Below are 20106 nucleotides of genomic sequence, written 5' to 3'. Positions count from 1 at the left end.
CCAAATCCATGTGATTGGAATTATCTGACTTCCATTCACTGATTATGACATCACCGGTGAAATATATATTTATGGTGTTGTTTCTAACTTTGTTGACTCCAAAATGTTGATATTCCTCTGGCTGTGTTGGGTTCTGAGCGCCGTTCTCAGATTGTTTTTTTCCGTAAAGTTTTTTTGAAATCTTACACAGCGTGTCACGCCCTGACCTTAGTTATCTTTGTGTTCTTTATTATTTTGGTTAGGTCAGGGTGTGACAAGGGTGGTTTGTTTAGTTTTTGTTCTGTCTAGGGTTTTTGTATATCTTTGGGGTTTTAATATTTTTACTGCGCCTTGGTCTCCTCCTTATGACGACCGTGACAGAATAACCCACCAAACCAGGACCAAGCAGCATGAAAAGGAGGAACAGCGCTTAATGGGGAAATGGACCTGGGAGGAGATATTAGATGGAGCAGGACCCTGGACACAGCCGGGGGAGTATCGCCGTCCTAAGGAGGAGTTAGAGGCAGCGAAAGCGGAACAGCGATACTACAATGAGAAATACCGGAGAATAGAGGAACAGCGACGATATGAAGGTACACTTACTGGTCAGGCATCGTGTTATGCGGTAGAGCGCACAGTGTCTCCAGTGCGCTATTCTAGCCCGGTGCGCTCTATTCCAGCTCCTCGCATTGGCCGGGCTAGAATGGGCATCCAGCCAGGAAGAAGGGTGCCGGCTCAGTGCTCCTGGTCTCCAGTATACCTCTTTGGACCAGGATATCCTGCGCCGGCTCTGCATACTGTGTCTCCGGTGAGTCTGCACAGCCCAGTGCGTCCTGTGCCAGCATGTCCGATTTCAAAAATGCTTTACAGCGAAAGCACCACATATGATTATGTTAGGTCATAGCCAAGTCGAAAAAATACACAGCCATTTTTCCAGCCGAAGATAGGAGTCACAAAAAGCACAAATATAGATAAAATGAATCACTAACCTTTGATGATCTTCATCAGATGACACTCATAGGATATAATGTTACACAATACATCTGTGTTTTGTTCGATAATATGCATATTTATATCCAAAAATCTCAGTTTACATTGGCGCCTTACGTGCAGTAATGTTTTGATTCCAAAACATCCTGTGATTGTGTTATTCACAGAATTAAAGACAGACTTCTCCTTAATTGCAACCACTGTGTCACGGTTGTCATAAGGAGGAGACCAAGGCGCAGCGTGATAAGCGTACATTCCATTTTATTAAACGAATGCAACACTGAAAACTATACAAAACTATACAAAATAACAAAACGAACCGTGAAGCAATATGACTAGTGCGAACAGGCAACTAAACATAGAATAATAACCCACAAAACCAGTACGCCCTGTTCCTGATTATCTGTACAAAATAGTTAATCTGATAATACTTGTGGATTATTAAAAAAAGCTTGATATACATTACTAGTCAAAAGTTTAGACACACCCACTCTTTCAATGGATTTTCTTTATTTTTTACCATTTTCTACATTTTAGAATAATAGTGAAGACATCAAAACTATGAAATAACACATATGAAATCATGTAGTAACCAAACAATGTTTTAACAAATCAAAATACAGTTGAAGTTGGAAGTTTACATACACCTGAGCCAAATACGTTTAAACTCAGTTTTTCACAATTCCTGACATTTAATCCCTGCCTTAGGTCAGGTAGGATCCCCACTTTATTTTAAAAATGTGAAATGTCAGAATAGTAGTAGAGAGAATGATTTACTTCAGCTTTTATTTCTTTCATCACATTCCCAGTGGGTCAGAAGTTTACATACACACAATTAATATTTGGTAGCATTGCCTTTAAATTGTTTAACTTGGGTCAAACGTTTTGGGTAGCCTTCCACAAGCGTCCCACAATAAATTGGGTGAATTTTATCCAATTCCTCCTGACAGAGCTGGTGTAACTGAGTCAGGTTTGCAGGCCTCGCACACGCTTTTCAGTTTTGCCCACACATTTTCTATCGGATTGCAGTCAGGGCTCTGTGATGGCCACTCCAATACCTTGACTTTGTTGTCCTTAAGCCATTTTGCAACAACTTTGGAAGTATGCTTGGGGTCATTGTACATTTCGAAGACCCATTTGCGACCAAGCTTTAACTGATGTCTTGAGATGTTGATTCAATATATCCACATAATTTTCCTACCTTATTATGCCATCTATTTTGTGAAGTGCACCAGCCCCTCCTGCAGCAAAGCACCCCCACAACATGATGCTGCCACCCCCGTGCTTCACGGTTGGTATGGTGTTCTTCGGCTTGCAAGCCTCCCCATTTTTCCTCCAAACATAACAATGGTCATTATTGCCAAACAGTTCTATTTTTGTTTCTTCAGACCAGAGAACATTTCTCCAAAAAGTATGATCTTTGTCCCCGTGTGCAGTTACAAACCGTAGTCTGGCTTTTTCATGGTGGTTTTGAGCAGCGTTTTTTTCCTTGCTGAGCAGCCTTTCAGGTTATGTCGATATAGGGCTCGTTTTACTGTGGATATAGATACGTTTGTACCTGTTTCCTCCAGCATCTTCACAAGGTCCTTTGCTGTTGTTCTGGGATTGATTTGCACTTTTCGCACCAAAATACGTTAATCTCAGAACGCGTCTCCCTCCTGAGTGGTATGATGGCTGCATTGTCCCATGGTGTTTATACTTGCGCACTATTGTTTGTACAGATGAATGTGGTACCTTCAGGTGTTTGGAAATTGCTCCCAAGGATGAACCAGACATGTGGAGGTCTATAATTTTTTTCTGAGGACTTGGCTGATTTCTTTTGATTTCCCATGATGTCAAGCAAAGAGGCACTGAGTTTAAAGGAGGGAATTGAAATACATCCACAGTTACACCTCCAACTGACTCAAATGATGTCAATTAGCCTATCAGAAGCTTCTAAAGCCATAACATAATTATCTGGAATTTTCCAAGCTGTTTAAAGGCACAGTCAACTTTGGTGTATGTAAACTTCTGACCCACTGGAATTATGATACAGTGAAATAATCTGTCTGTTAACAATTATTGGAAAAATGACTTGTGTCATGCACAAAGTAGATGTCCTAACCGACTTGCCAAAACTATAGTTTGTTAACAAGAAATTTGTGGAGTGGTTGAAAAACTAGTTTTAATGACTCCATCCTAAGTGTATGTAAACTTCTGACTTCAACAATATATTATATATTTGAGACTCTTCTAAGCAGCCACCCTTTGCCTTGATGACAGCTTTGCACATTATTGGCATTCTTTCAACCAGCTTCATGAGGTAGTTACCTGGAAAGCTTTTCAAAAAAAGGTGTGCCTTGTTAAAAGTTAATATGTGGAATTTCTTTCCTTCTTAATGCGTTTGAGCTAATCAGTTGTGTTGAGACAAGGTAGGGGTTATATACAGAAGATTCGGTAAAAGACCAAGTCCATATTATGGCAAGAATAGCTCAAATAAACAAAGATAATCAACAGTCCATCATTACTTTTTAAGACATGAAGGTCAATCATTCCGGAATATTTCAAGAAATTTGAACGTTTCTTCAGTCGCAAAAACCGTCAAGCACTTTGATGAAACTGGCTCTCATGAGGACCGCCACAGATTACAGCGCAAATAAATGCGTCACAGAGTTTAAGTAACAGACACATCTCAACATTAATGTTCAGAGGAGACTGCGTGAATCAGGCCGTCATGGTCGATTTTCTGCAATGAAACCACTACTAAAGGACACCAATAATAAGAAGAGACTTGCTTGGGCCAAGAAACACGAGCAATGGACATTAGACCGGTGGAAATCTTTCCTTTGGTCTGATGAGTCCAAATTTGAGATTTTTGGTTCCAAATGCCTTGTCTGTGAGACGCAGAGTAGGTCAACGGATGATCTCAGCTTGTATGGGTCCCACCGTGAAGCATGGAGGAGGAGGTGTGATGGTGTGGGGGTGCTTTGCTGTTGACATTGTAAATGAGAATTCTAGGCACACTTAACGAGCATGGCTACCACAGAATTCTGCCGCAATACGCCATCCCATCTGGTTTGAGCTTAGTGGGACTATCATTTGTTTTTCAACAGGACAATGACCCAAAACACACCTCCAGGCTGTGTAAAGGCTATTTGACCAAGAAGGAGAGTGATGGAGTGCTGCATCAGCTGACCTGGCCTCTGCGATCACCTGACCTCAACCCAATTGAGATGGTTTGGGATGAGTTGGACCACAGACTGACGGAAAAGCAGCCAACAAGTGCTCAGCATATGTGGGAACTCCTTCAAGACGGTTGGAAAAGCATTCCTAATGAAGCTGGTTGAGAGAATGCCAAGAGTGTGCAAAGCTGTCAAATGATGGCTACAATGAAGAATCTTAAATATATTATATTTTGTATTTATTTAACACTTTTTTGGTTACTACATGATTCCATGTATGTTATCTCATAGTTTTGATGTCTTCACTATTATTCTTCAATGTAGAAAATAGTAATAATAAAGAATACCCCTTGAATGAGTAGGTGTGTCCAAACTTTGTACTGGTACTGTGTGTTTTCCAGTTTTCTATGATTAAACTGAAATGGTCTATTCATTCCTTTTCAGTAGACACTTATCCAGAGCTGATTACAGCAGTGAGTTGCTTAGATTCTCATACTTTTTCATACTGCTCCCCCTTGGGAATGGAACCCACAACCCTAGCATTGCAAGTGCCATGCTCTACCAACTGAGCCTCATTATCACATCAACGCAAACAACTTGATGTCTCAACGTATTCAATGCCTGTATTGTGCATTGTTTTTAATCATGTTGATGGAAAGTCTACAGGTACAAACCTAGATGTACAATACGGTAATGTACATTCGGGAAGTATTCATACATACCCCTTGTCATTTTCCACATGTTGTTACCTTGCAGCTTTATTCTAAAATAGATTAAATTACATTTTCCTCATCTATCGACACACAATACCCCATAATGACAAAGTGAAAACAGATTTTTAGAAATTTTGGCAAATGTTACAAAAAAAAAAACATTTAAAAAACTGTATTCAGACCCTTTGCTATGAGACTCGAAATTGAGCTCAGGTGCATCCTGCTTCCATTGATCATCCTTGAGGTGTTTCTACAACTTGATTGAAGTCCACCTGTGGTAAACTCTTTTGATTGGACATGATTTGGAAAGGCACACACCTGTCTATATAAGGTCCCACAGGTGACAGTGCATGTCAGAGCAAAAACCAAGCTATGAGGTTGAAGGAATTGTCCGTAGAGCTCCGAGACAAGATGGTTTCGAGGCACAGATCTGGAAAAGGGTACCGAAACATTTCTGCAGCATTGAAGTTCCCCAAGAACACAGTGGCCTCCATCATTCTGAAATGGAAGAAGTTTGGAACCACCAAGACTCTTCCCAGAGCTGGCCGCCCAGCCAAACTGAGCAATTGGGGGAGAAGAGACTTGGTCAGGGAGGTGACCAAGAACCCTATGGTCACTCTGACAGAGCTCTCTGTGGAGATGGGAGAACCTTCCAGAAGAACATCCATCTCTGCAGCACTCCACCAATCAGGTAGAGTGGCCAGACAGAAGCCACACCTCAGTAAAAGTCACATGACAGCCCACTTGGAGTTTTCCAAAAGGCACCTAAAGACTTTCAGATCATGAGAAACAAGATTCTCTGGTCTGATGAACCCAAGATTGAACTCTTTGGCCTGAATTCCAGCATCATGCTGGGGGGATGTTTTTCAGAGGCAGGGACTGGGAGACTAATCAGGATCGAGGGAAAGATGAACGGAGCAAAGTCTAAAGAGATCCTTGATGAAAACATGCTTCAGAGCGCTGAGGACCTCAGACCAGGGTGAAGGTTCACCTTCCAACAGGACAACGACCCGAAGCACACAGCCAAGACAACGCAGGAGTGGCTTCGGGACAAGTCTCTGAATGTCCTTGAATGGCCCAGGCAGAGCTCGGACTTGAACTAGATCAAACATCTCTGGAGAGACCTGAAAATAAATGTGCAGCGACGCTCCCGATCCAACCTGACAAAGCTTGAGAGGATCTGCAGAGAAGAATGGGAGAAATTCACAAAATACAGGTGTGCTTGTAGAGTCATACCCAAGGAGACTTGAGGCTGTAATCGCTGCCAAAGGTGCTTCAACAAAGTACTGAGTAAAGGGTCTGAATACCTATTTAAATGGGGCTGCTGAGAGGAGGACGGCTCATAATAATGGCTGAAACGGAGCAAATGGAATAGCATTGACCACATGGAAAACACGTGTTTGATGTAGAGTATGTAAATTTGATATTTGCATTTTTTATTTGTAATACATTTGCAAAAATGTATAAAAACACATTTTTGCTTCGTCATTATGGGGACTTGTGTGTAGATTGATGAGTAAAAAAAACAAATGTAATCCATGTTTGAATAACTCTGTACTGTAACAAAATTTTGAAAACGTCCAGGGGTCTGAATGCTTACTGAATGCACTGTATATTAGGAAATTAAAAGTTCAAAAATGGTTGTGGCAATTGCAGATTGCCCCTTTCATTAATATAATGTATTGCAATGCTGTATGCATATATATATATATATATATATATATATATATATATATATATATAGCTTTACAGCTTTTCCCCCACTCTGTCACTATCTAAATTGCGCTGTATTCTGTGTTATTTTGTCATCACAGGTCACTTCCTGATGAACCAGAGGATACCTCAGTCAACAGAGGACTCTACAGACGACCTCTACAGATTACAGCTACAGATGACCAGCGAGCCACAAAATCCACAAACTGATATGCCTTTCTCAAACCAATATCCAACACGTGTTAACTTCAGCAAACATATCTGTCATTTCTGAAACACAACTAGGCCTTATGTGCTGTCTGAGAGTTAGTCATGTTTGTTATTGATCTGTTCCATTATTATATTGAAGGTGTACTTTACGTGATTAAATCTTTATTGTGAAATGCAACAAGCTCTCCTATTCCATCATGTCTGCTCCTTTTCCATCTTTCTCCCTCTGTGACTGAATGGTGCCCCCTGGTGGAGATACAGCAGGTAGACCACACATACAGATCTACTGTCTTTACACTATACAGATACCTGTATATCTAGATACATACTGCGCCATGCCTGATCACATTGGTCATGCCTTGTGAAACCACAATGTGTTTCATTCAGTTCTCTAAATGGTTTACTATCCTTGTATTCAGTCACAATAACACATATCTAGGTCATGGTGTTCCCTGCTGGTTTGAAAGAGCATTTTTGCATTTACTTTAACTTTATGTACGTGTTTTGCTTACGTAACTATTGTTGTGGTCTCTATGTATTTAATGGACTTTTATTGATCCAGCAATCGGAAAGAGGGAAGCTGACATGGAGGAGAATGTATGGGGGGAGGTGAGGATGGGCTATGTATTGGGGGAGGTGAGGATGGGCTATGTATTGGGGGTGGGGGTGAGGATGGGCTATGTATTGGGGGTGGGGGTGAGGATGGGCTATGTATTGGGGGTGGGGGTGAGGATGGGCTATGTATTGGGGGGGGGGGTGAGGATGGGCTATGTATTGGGGGTGGGGGTGAGGATGGGCTATGTATTGGGGGGGGGGTGAGGATGGGCTATGTATTGGGGGGGGGTGAGGATGGGCTATGTATTGGGGGGGGTGGGATGGGCTAAGTATTGGGGGGAGGTGAGGATGGGCTATGTATTGGGGGGTGAGGATGGGCTATGTATTGGGGGAGGTGAGGATGGGCTATGTATTGGGGGGGAGGTGAGGATGGGCTATGTATTGGGGGTGGGGGTGAGGATGGGCTATGTATTGGGGGTGGGGGTGAGGATGGGCTATGTATTGGGGGTGGGGGTGAGGATGGGCTATGTATTGGGGGTGGGGGTGAGGATGGGCTATGTATTGGGGGGGGGGTGAGGATGGGCTATGTATTGGGGGAGGTGAGGATGGGCTATGTATTGGGGGGGGGGTGAGGATGGGCTATGTATTGGGGGTGGGGGTGAGGATGGGCTATGTATTGGGGGGGGGGTGAGGATGGGCTATGTATTGGGGGGGGGGGTGAGGATGGGCTATGTATTGGGGGGGGGGTGAGGATGGGCTATGTATTGGGGGGGGGTGAGGATGGGCTATGTATTGGGGGGGGGGGTGAGGATGGGCTATGTATTGGGGGGGGGGGTGAGGATGGGCTATGTATTGGGGGGGGGGTGAGGATGGGCTATGTATTGGGGGGGTGAGGATGGGCTATGTATTGGGGGGGGGGGTGAGGATGGGCTATGTATTTGGGGGTGAGGATGGGCTATGTATTGAGGGGGTGAGGATGGGTGATTGGGGGTGGGGGGAGGATGGGCTATGTATTGAGGAGGTGAGGATGGGATGTATTGGGGGTAGAAGGGGTGAGGATGGGCTAGGTATTAGAAGGAGGTGAGGATGGGCTATGTATTAGGGGGGGGTGAGGATGGGCTATGTATTGGGGGTAGAAGGGGGTGAGGATGGGCTATGTATTGGGGGGGGGGGTGAGGATGGGCTATGTATTGAGGGGTGAGGATGGGCTATGTATTGGGGGTGGGGGTGAGGATGGGCTATGTATTGAGGGGGTGAGGATGGGCTATGTGGGGGTGGGGGTGAGGATGGGATGTATTGAGGGGGTGAGGATTATGTATTGGGGGGGGGTGAGGATGGGCTATGTATTGGGGGGGGGTGAGGATGGGCTATGTTTGGGGGGGGGGTGAGGATGGGTACATTGGGGGTGGGGGTGAGGATGGGTATGATGGGGGGGTGAGGAGAACATTGTGAGGATGGGCTATGTATTGGGGGAGGTGACAGGGCTATGTATTGGGGGTGGGTGTGAGGATGATGTATTGGGGGAGGTGAGGATGGGTATGTATCTGGGGGAGGTGAGGATGGGCTATGTAGGTCAAGACTTTATATCCTGAAGGATGGGCTATCATTATGGGGGAGGTGAGGATGGGCTATGTATTGGGGGAGGTGAGGATGGGCTAAGAATTGGGGGTGAGGATGGGCTATGAAAGGATGGGCTATAATTGGGGGGGTGAGGATGGGCTAGCATTGGGGGGGGTGAGGATGGGCTATGTATTGGGGGAGGTGAGGATGGGCTAAATATTGGGGGGTGAGGATGGGCTATGTTTGGGGGAGGTGAGGATGGGCTATGTATTGGGGGAGGTGAGGATGGGCTATGTATTGGGGGAGGTGAGGATGGGCTATTTTGGGGGAGGTGAGGATGGGCTATGTATTGGGGGAGGTGAGGATGGGCTATGTTTTGGGGGAGGTGAGGATGGGCTATGTATTGGTGGAGGTGAGGATGGGAATAGAAGGAGGTGAGGATGGGACAGGGATTAGAAGGAGGTGAGGATGGGACAGGGGTTAGCAGGAGGTGAGGATGGGACAGGGATTAGAAGGAGGTGAGGATGGGACAGGGATTAGAAGGAGGTGAGGATGGGACAGGATTTAGAAGGAGGTGAGGATGGGACAGGGATTAGAGGGAGGTGAGGATGGGACAGGGATTAGAGGGACGTGAGGATGGGACAGGGATTAGAGGGAGGTGAGGATGGGCGAAGTTTTGGGGAGATGAACAGTATGTTTATGGGGAGGAGGTAGGTACAGTATGATGAGAGGAGAAGAACATTGTACCACGCAGAAAAAAGCCCCATGGCTCACAGAGCTGCTGGAGGTACACATTGTGTAATGAGACAGACTGTAGGTGTTCCCTCTGAGGTTCAGGTGAAGAGGCTTGACTAGGCCTCAATAAGGTCAAGACTTTATATCCTGAAGGGAAATGCAATATAGCAGCCCTCGTCATTATGAATGTGGGGTACTTCGTTTATTAGATCATGAGAAGAATGCTTGTTAGTTCATGCATCCTATGGAACGCAACACTGCTTCAGAATCGTTCGAACCATGAAATCTACTAAACAACACCCCAGCATTTTATACCAGGCTATGGTTTCCATTCATAGACACATCTTGTTTGGTGATATTTTAGTGGGTGTGAAAAATTGTATGCCTCTATTTTTCAAGCTGATACAGTAGCTCCACGTGCCATATCACGCTGATTGAAATGATGTCTAGCTGACCTGTAACTCCAGCCCTGCTATACCGTCCCTATGGTTCTCCTCCTCCTCTCCAGCCCTGCTATACCGTCCCTATGGTCTCCTCCTCCTCTCCAGCCCTGCTATACCATCCCTGTGGTTCTCCTCCTCCTCTCCAGCCCTGCTATACCGTCCCTATGGTCTCCTCCTCCTCTCCAGCCCTGCTACTACCGTCCCTATGGTTCTCCTCCTCCTCTCCAGCCCTGCTATACCTGGTCCCTATGGTTCTCCTCCTCCTCTCCAGTCCTGCTATACTGTCCCTATGGTTCTCCTCCTCCTCTCCAGCCCTGCTATACTGTCCCTATGGTTCTCCTCCTCCTCTCCAGCCCTGCTATACCGTCCCTATGGTTCTCCTCCTCCTCTCCAGCCCTGCTATACCGTCCCTATGTTTCTCCTCCTCCTCTCCAGCCCTGCTATACCGTCCCTATGGTTCTCCTCCTCCTCTCCAGCCCTGCTATACTGTCCCTATGGTTCTCCTCCTCCTCTCCAGCCCTGCTATACCGTCCCTATGGTTCTCCTCCTCCTCTCCAGTCCTGCTATACCGTCCCTATGGTTCTCCTCCTCCTCTCCAGCCCTGCTATACTGTCCCTATGGTTCTCCTCCTCCTCTCCAGCCCTGCTATACCGTCCCTATGGTCTCCTCCTCCTCTCCAGTCCTGCTATACCGTCCCTATGGTTCTCCTCCTCCTCTCCAGCCCTGCTATACCGTCCCTATGGTTCTCCTCCTCCTATTTTCAGTCTGTGGCACCTGCCGACCTAATTACTCTTCTGGATCCGGCCGATACTCATCTGTTGACATTCGGAACTCATTCCCCGGGATTTTAAAAGGAAAAGTGCATGGAGAGAGGATTGAAGAACTGTTGGCAGATTTCGTCCAGGTGTGGCATTTAATCTCCCAGCCCAGTCCCACTGTCTTTAATTAAAATTATATTCTGTTTGTTCAGTTAAGGAACCTCGACCATTCTCTGAGGCCAAATGGAAATGCAAGCCCTCCAATGGGCATGTACTGGCATTTTACTAGGTTTATTCCTTGCCACAGCTGACCGTAACAGAAAGCTTTCCCCGGTGTTAGTGCGCCTTGCATCTTTTTTACCCTAAAACAATTTCCCAACTTTAAAGTGGATGTGTGACTGATGCTCATTGACATTGAAAAGGTTTCTCAATCAATGAAACCTGTTTGGGGGAAGCTGGCGATGACATGAGCATCATTGGCTCAACAGAGCAGGATCCATACTTGATACATGAGGAAGAAGAGCGTATTATGAGAAAAAATACTTTATTCTCAGAAATGTATATACAATATATGTGTTGGGGAGATGACTGTTTAAGCATTTGTGGATCACCTGCATCACCAATGCAGTTTGCATATCTACAGGTATATTCATACATATTCTCACAAGTTCCGCTGAAAAGAACCATACATTTCAAACCGTTTTAGATGAATAAACGCAACCTGGTTATTTGTGTCCGTTTTAGATGAATAAACGCAACCTGGTTATTTGTGTCTGTTTTTGTAAACATTCAAAACTAGAATTGACATTTATAACAACGTGCAAAGCGCTGTCCAATCTCAGGCTAATTGGATATTTCTCATCATTTTTCTTTGCTCCAGGCTGATTGTCAAAACAATAAATAATAATAATAACAATAATACATGTTATCAAATGAAAATCAGACTGTGGAAAACATGTGACAGTAATGTATACAAAATAACAATGGTCAACAGTGGCAGATCTTAAACGGTTTAATGATCACTCTACTTGGATTCATCCATCCATCTCCCTCTTCCCATTAGCATGGAGGTCGAACGTTGATTTATTCATTCCTCCGTTTGTACACGTTTCATGAATTCAGTCATGAATGAATCCTTTTCATTTAACTCTCTGTCCCTCCCACTATTAATCGTTATACAGGTCGTTGTTGATGACGGCTGCTGCTGCTTCTGTCCGGGGCTCGTAGTTGTGGATGAAGCGCCTCTTCTTGCCGAAGGTGGAGAAGGAGTTGTGGACATCCAGCTCGCTGCGGTGGTGGGTGGCTGCTGGCCTCAGCGTGCACAGAGCTGACGGCGTGCCAGGGATGTACACGTTGTGTTGGTAGTCTGGAGGTGGCTGGGGGTGAGGGTGAGGATGGGGATGAGGGGGGAGTGGAGGTTGCTGAGGCTGCTGGGGTTGGGGCTGTTGCTGGGGTGGAGGGGTGCACCGAGGGGTGCAGCAGCGAGGAGGAGGGCCAGTGGCAGGAGGAGACATCTTGTAGTCTATGGAAGAAGAAACATAATGTTGATTAATATACTGTATGACTGAAATCAAGGATAGTACAGACACACACGTAAACGCTGTGGAAGTAGTGCTTATGTAGTCATAAATTTTTTTTTTAAATAAAGGAGAGTCGGACACTCTAGGAGCTCAGATGCTAAAATATTTATGTCCAACGTTTCGACAGACAAGCTGTCTTCATCAGGGTATAACATACCTGCTCATAACATAGCTGCTCATTGTCTGTTTGCTATTATCCAGGGAGAGGCAATAGCTCTCTCTCTCTTTGTGTGTGTGTGTGTGTGTGTGTGTGTGTGTGTGTGTGTGTGTGTGTGTGTGTGTGTGTGTGTGTGTGTGTGTGTGTGTGTGTGTGTGTGTGTGTGTGTGTGTGTGTGTGTGTGTGTGTGTGTGTGTGTGTGTGTGTGTGTGTGTGTGTGTGTGTGTTTCAAGCCCAGGCCCTCACGTGCCCCTCATGTGGGTGCCCCAGGTCCAGTACTGGCCCGTCATGGGTATCATGTAGTTCTCTGGGTCTGCATGCATGGCCTTCCTCATCAGAGTGCCGTCCATGTTGATAGAGTTATAGCTGCAGAGGATATAGATCCATCCATGAAGAATCACATAATATGTTCTGGCATGACCACACACAAGTCATTCATTAATAACATTCTGTCTCAAAGACCGGTATGCTGAGGTAGTTGGAAGTGTACATGTCAAAGGTGACTGTTACCTTTTCAGAGAGGACTTCTGGTTCTTTGGGAGGGTCCAGTCGGTGTTTGGTTGCTTGAGCTATAGATTAAGAGAGAAAATAAGATCTAAAACCACATGTCTAAAAACCTTGTTAAAGAGATGAGCTTTGACACTAATAGGGATTCAATGTTTTCTCAGTAAATATTAGTAGAGTTCTATTCATTTGCATATTCTACATTATATTCATGTCACTTTAAAGGATCAGTGCAGTCAGAAACGTGATGTTCCTGTGTTTTATATATATTTCCACACTATGAGGTTTAAATAATACTGTGAAATTGTTAAAATGATGATAATGTCCTTTTAGTGTAAGAACTTGTTTGTGGTGGGGTGGTTTTTGGCCTGCCAGGTGACATCACCATGTAATAAATTAGTTAATAGACCAATAAGAGAGTTCCAAACCTCTCTGCTGATAACATCTAGTTTTTAGTTTCCCCCTTCCCAGAAATGTATCTTTGTCTCCTTTTGACCATTTGAATTTAAACAATCAGAGTAAGGTACTTAATTTTAACCCAGAAATTACGTGATATTGAAATTGAATGCTGAATTGGACATTTAAGGAACGGATGTCTAAATGAATTCGGAAAATTCTATTTTTTCCATGGAGCTTGACTGCCTCCCTGTGGCCTTTTTTCAGAAGGCAGCGATGATGTGCGCCGTGCCTTGAGCAATGACTCGCCTGTCATTTATTTCGCTTTCATCCACTGCAGCACAACACAGCAGGGGAGGGGACGGGCACTCCGGAGTGATATGTATTCCGGGAATAAGTCTCATAGTGCGGATTCCATGCTCTATTAATTCACTATTATTAGAATCGGTATTGAAAATACATTCCGCGCCAGCTCTGCACAAATAAAACAATTAGAACCCAACCGGGATGAAACGAAAACACCATTTTAATATTCAAAGGAAACCGTGGGACTCGGGAAATTCTCAGGAAATTAATACAATTATACACGTAATTGTTTTTTGTGTTTTATGTATAATTTTTCACATGAATATTGCCCTGATTCTCCGAGAAGATCAGCTTTGAATTATGTATTGCTGAGAGGCGAGAAAAGTTGTGCCGTCCTTGCAGCTTTACCCACTTATCTAGGTCATCTCAGCTGATCAGTGTGTGTGTGTGTGTGTGTGTGTGTGTGTGTGATTCACAGAACAGTTGACCTGTGAGTAGGAGAGGCCTAATCTGTCTCCTCTTTCACCTTCAATGTATGTATTTTTTATCACCCTGCTGAGATTACACTATGCCGACATGTAGGTCTACATACAACATGGATATGGTTGTCAATAGGCTATATAACTATCCCACTGTTTAGTTGATAAGTCTTTGAGCTGGTATCGTGTCATCCGCAGATCCGCTGCATGCTGTGCACCCATCCAATTTGACTCATATGGGAGAGTGACTCTCGGCGAACTCAGGGGTGATTTAAGGGAACCAATTAACGTCATCAAGGACACCAAGCCCCTGGAGGGACATAGCTACGAGCAGAACAATCAGCATGACCTCGAATCAAGCTCTTTATATGGCCAGAGGTGTTCCTGCTATGAATGGGACTGACATTTTTAGTCTTCAGTCTATACGGAGATGGGATATTCTAGGAAGAAAAGGGTCCCTTTATCCGTCACTGTCTGCATACATTGTGCCAGATTATAGAGATGTACACTGGGCAATACGCACACATCACATTCAAGGTTTGCCGGTCCAATCTAGTGACTCCGACAACAGCAGTCTCGCCTTCCTCTCTCTCTCTCTCCGTCCCTCCCTCGTTCCCCCCCACCCTTCCTTCGCTCAGGACAAAACACCGATCCACATCTCTCTCCTCGCCGGGGCAATCTACAGGCGCGCCACGTCCCAGCCAGGGCCATGCCCCCCTCATCCCCCTAGCCCTTCTCCTCCCCAGTACCCCAGAAACCAGCCCTTTGCCATTTTTCATCAATAATGGACGCAACCCCCTTTCGTATGCTCCGCGTTGTGTGCAGTATAACGTTTCGACCGTATCTGTGCCCTTGAGGCATAGTTAGTGAGGTGATCTGTCCAAACAAATGAGAGGTGGACGATTCTCCAGAACGGTCGTTGACAGCATACTTTAGCCCAGAAAAGTGGAGTTCTATTTCCGAGATGGGCTATCATTCACCTTGTCTGTCAGCCGTTAACCTTGTACTTATGGTAAAAAACTCTATTCGCAGACACTACTAGAAATCAATTCCAACTGGTGGTTTCTGAAGGAAAAGTATGGGCGATGTCTTTCTCGTCGTATCACATAGCAGGAGACAGAACATGCAATGACATTGATTGTATGCTACCACACCAATACACAAGCATACAATCGTTATGGGATTTGTCATTTACTATATTACTCGGAAAATGTTTTCAAAATAACAATGGACCAATCATGATCATAGACAGCTCAAATAGCTTATAAACAAAAATTGATTAGGGATCGATGTATAAGCATCGAAACAAACAGGACTGGGGTTGATTCATCTCCGTTGCTCTGTGAAACGGATATTTCTGGCAGACGGTTCTGTTCTGTGCGCGACGAGAGAGACATAAGACACAACTAGCTCATTCATATTCCTTCCATAGCCTCTGTGAATAGAATATCCACTCTCTTATTATAAAAACAAAATATTTTATCGCGTCATTACTGTATAACTAAGGTATAAACACTAACAGGAATGGAAGATAAACATGTGTAGGTTGTATTAGTAGAGAATTTTACTCAGCCTGATGAATATTGACCTCTGAATATTGTGTCGTTCAAGTTCACTCAGATAAAGTCACATTGCCACATTGCCTGCCATGTATGATTTCCCCTTTATTAGATACCATGTGAAGTACTTGATTATGTTTTAAACAAAAATGGGCATTACCACACAGTATACGTGAAAGTATAAGTGAAGGGGATAAATGATTTATATAAATGTGCTAACACATTCACTCTCACTTTACCTCATTCGGAGTGGTGGCTCTGGAATTGTTATTCGCGGATGCGCTCCGGTTGTGCGCGCTCCAAGCAAAGTTGTCTGCCCCCTTCGTCTCGTTGTTCCTCGAGGTCCTGCTGGGGCTGCACGGCTTCAGGAACATAAAGTCACTCTTAGCTGACTCGGGGGTCAGACACACTTTATAGCAGTAGGCTTGGGACAGAGTACCGTTGCCATTTACCTCCATGCAGTTGGTAGGCACTTTAGCCCCGGTGGAGATTTGCAGGTTCAGGTTAGATTTTTTGAATACCTCGGTGGGTGGCTCTGGCTGGTAGCCCCCGCAGCAGCAGGCGAAGGGAGGGAGGCTGTACCCGCTGAGTGTGTCTTTGTCCTTGTAACATTTGACCGCAGCCAGCACAATAATAGCCACCAGGAAGATTAGCGAGATGGTGCTCAGTGACACGATCAAGTAGAGGGCGAGGTTGGAGGGGGGCTGCGGGCTCAGAGTGAGGTCGCCGAAATTAGACAGGGACTCGGGCACGTTCTCGACCACGGAGAGGAGGATGGAGACGGTGGCGGAGAGAGGCGGCTGGCCGTTGTCCTTGACCAGGATGACGAGTCTCTGCCTCGTAGCGTCCTTATCCACGATCCGGCGAATTGTCCTGATTTCTCCTGTGTAGAGGGCGACACTAAACAGCCCCGGGTCCGTAGCCTGGAGCACCTGGTAGGAGATGCGGGAGTTCTGTCCTGCGTCCGCATCTAGCGCAGTGATCTTGATGACTAGGTACCCCGCATCCACTGACCTCGGGACCACCTCTGTTGCTACAGTCCCGTTCTTGGGCAAGGGGGACACGATGACCGGAGAGTTGTCGTTCTGGTCCAATACGAACACATTTACTGTGATATTGCTGCTGAGTGGGGGGAAACCGGCGTCCTGCGCCTGCACCCGTATCTGAAAGTTCCTTAGCTGCTCGTAGTCAAAGGAGCGCAGCGCGTAGATGTTTCCGTTGTCCGAGTTGATGGAGACGTAAGTGGACACGGGCATGCCATGGATCTGACCCTCTAGAATCGAGTAGGACAGATAGGCGTTCTGATTAGAATCGGGGTCGAAAGCAGTGACTGAGCAAATGGATGCTCCCGGGGCGTTATTCTCGGTCACATAAACTGTGTATAATGGCTGGGCGAAGCGCGGGGGGTTGTCGTTAATGTCAGACACTTGGACGAGGATGGTTTTCCTCGTGGAGAGCGACGGGGAGCCCAGGTCCCGGGCCGTGAGGGTGATGTTGTACTCGGAGAAAGCTTCTCTGTCGAGAAACTCGCTAGTCATCAGAGTGTAGTAGTTCTTAAAAGAAGAGTGGAGCTGGAAGGGGACGTTGCTGGGGATCTGGCAGTGCACATTCCCGTTCTCTCCCGAGTCCCGGTCCATGACGCTTATAACGGCTATCACCGTTCCCGGTGGCGAATCCTCCTGGACAGGCGTGGACACGGAGGTGAGGATGACTTCCGGTGCGTTGTCATTCACATCTAAGATATCCACCAGTACCTTACTGTGCACGGCCACTGCGGAGGGACCTCTGTCTTTAGCCTGCACATACATCTCATACACACTCGCTTTCTCATAGTCCACAATCCCCTTCACTCGGATCTCACCTGTGTACTGGTCTACGCTGAACAGCTCGCGCACTTTGAGTGGTGCGTGCCCACTGAATGCATAGGACACCTCCCCGTTCGCACCCTCGTCCAAATCAGTAGCATTTAGCTTCAGCACTAATGTCCCTCTCGGTGCGTTTTCTACCAGGCTCGCCCGGTAAACAGACTGGTCGAAAACGGGCACGTTATCGTTGGCATCCAGCACCGTGATGGTGATGAGAGCTGTGCCCGAGCGCTCAGGCGACCCCCCGTCCACAGATGTGAGCACCATCTCTTGCGTCTTCTGCTGCTCGCGGTCCAGTGGGGTCTCCAGAACTAGCTCGGCAAACTTGCTCCCATCATTACGCGTCTGGATGTTCAGCACAAAGTGTTCGTTGGAGCTCAGCTGGTAGGAGCGGAGCGAGTTGGTGCCCACGTCCTGGTCCTGCGCACTTTCCAACGGGAACCGAGACCCGGGCGCCGCCGACTCTGTAATCTCCAGATTAAACTCGCTCCATGGGAAATTGGGAGAGTTGTCATTCACATCCAAAATCTCCACCACCACTCGGTACAGTTCTAACGGATTCTCGATCACCACTTGCAAGTGCAAGAAGCAGGTCGGACTCCGTTCACACAGTTCCTCGCGGTCAATCTTCTCGTTAACGAACAAAATACCGTTTTCCAGATTCACTTCTAAGTATTGTTTTTTGGCCCCGGATACAATCCGAAACCGACGAGAGGATAGCTTGGCTACATCCAAGCCCAGGTCCTCGGCGATATTACCGACAAAAGCTCCGTGCTCCAACTCCTCGGGGATAGAGTACCGAATCTGTGCGAGAACCAGGTCTACCACACAATTGCACACCAGCAGGCACCCCACCAGCCCGGTTAACGGTGTCCACCGGGTGCTCGCGAGCCTGTGCGCCATCTCAAACGCGCACCAGAAAATCGTCAAGAGTGAAAACAGCACAGAATTTGTTTACCCGTCATTGACATTATGCACTTTATAAAATGATTTGTCGATTTGTTTCCAGTTGTTGTAGAAACAAATAAAAAGGCCGAACTTCCTATCAGATTACTCTATTACGCAAGTACAATATACTTTCATCAAATTATTGCATTTTAGAATAATATAAAACGGGAACGTAAACTTGGATGTCTCTGCTCCACGCGCGCAGTAGCAGTGTGTGAGCGGGGGAAGCTCGCACTATGATTTCCCATTGTATTAGATATTCCGAGAAGCCGATGGGGAGGTGTGTGTGAGTGTGTGTGTGTGTTAGGAGAGGTAAGGGTCCGTGGCTACGCCCAGCACTATATTGGAGGACGACGACATGAGAGCAGCGACTAATTACAGTAGCACGGTTAACCCTTTATCTGGCGCGGCTCCTCGGAGCGATTAGAGACGCGACAACAGCGTCACTTTCATTCGAGACATCAGGGGCAGATTTGGATTAGGGGTAAATCACTTTCCATCGAGGGTGTCGTTTTCTAGTTATTTCACGCAGATTTCAAAGGTCTCTTCCGGCACATGGTCCTTCAGGCCTTACAAATAAATCAATTTATAAAAACACAGTGTTGGGAATAGAACTAGAACAACAACTAAAAAGGCTCTTCTTGTTTCATATAGCTATTGGCCAGTAGGTCTACATGGGATTGCAAATAGGGTTTCTTTGAAAATTAATGACCAAAATGACCCCATGGATTTATCATCATAGAGTATTTGGGGTTTACAAAAAGAATCCTTAATGGGTTATTCAATTTTAATGATTGTTTGTGAGCATCTATTTTCCAGCTAAAAATAATGAAGGCAAAAAAAAGAGGCACTGGTACTCTCTGGTACAAACACGTATTACAGCGATGTATCTGTATCGGCAGACCTGAACACGTATCAACTCAATCAACATAAAAACAACTTCAGAAAACCATAATCACACCGTTTAATCACAGGAAGGTATTACTGTTGGGGTTTATATCATAGTCACATTTCGCATGATTATTTACAGGGATACTTGCGATCATTTTACGGGGATAACATAAACACGTGGCAAAAGACAGGAGGTTATTTGTACAGACAAGAGGAACAATCTTAGCCAAGGTCATTTGAACAGATGTAAATATGATGGAATAACTTTAGAAGATTATGGAGATGGCAGTTTTGGCTCTGAAAAGACAAAGAGGGAAGCCCGGGACACTTAGAGTGTGGCACATGTTTGCTCAAATCTAATCTTTCCCATTTAATCCTGGTCAGTCAGTCAGACATCAAAAACACACACACATTAGGCATACGGAATCCCTCGGCTCGCTCGGCGTCTTCTCTTGACAGACTCAAGTCACATTCCAATTAAACCCCGTGGCTCGAGCTCAAATATCTCCACTTGAGCTGACAACACAGCCATCGAGACCAAATTTTAAAAAATCCTCACACCCTATTTTAGCGACGACCCCCTTCACCCCCAGAGACCACCCAC

The 20106-nt window shown here is 45.7% G+C and overlaps 1 protein-coding gene across 2 annotated transcripts; it reads right to left on the bottom strand.

Annotated features, from left to right (window-relative positions):
- Positions 1-11344: 11344 nt before the first annotated feature.
- On the bottom strand, positions 11345-18915 carry LOC112256131 (protocadherin beta-15-like). Of its 2 annotated transcripts, none has more exons than XM_024429140.1 (4): positions 16038-18915; positions 13065-13123; positions 12801-12920; positions 11345-12339 (listed from the first exon to the last, which is right to left on the bottom strand). In XM_024429140.1, exons 1-4 carry the CDS (start codon positions 18564-18566, stop codon positions 11991-11993), a joined length of 3057 nt encoding a protein of 1018 aa, XP_024284908.1. In that variant the 5' UTR covers positions 18567-18915; the 3' UTR covers positions 11345-11990. The 2 variants fall into 2 exon arrangements, with proteins under 2 accessions (XP_024284908.1, XP_024284907.1); XM_024429139.1 differs by having other exon boundaries at positions 12805-12920.
- Between the last annotated feature and the right edge of the window lie 1191 nt (positions 18916-20106).

The sequence above is a fragment of the Oncorhynchus tshawytscha genome, linkage group LG08 (assembly GCF_018296145.1).
Source record: "Oncorhynchus tshawytscha isolate Ot180627B linkage group LG08, Otsh_v2.0, whole genome shotgun sequence".
NCBI lineage: Eukaryota > Metazoa > Chordata > Actinopteri > Salmoniformes > Salmonidae > Oncorhynchus > Oncorhynchus tshawytscha.
This window is presented reverse-complemented; position numbering and strand designations above follow the sequence as displayed.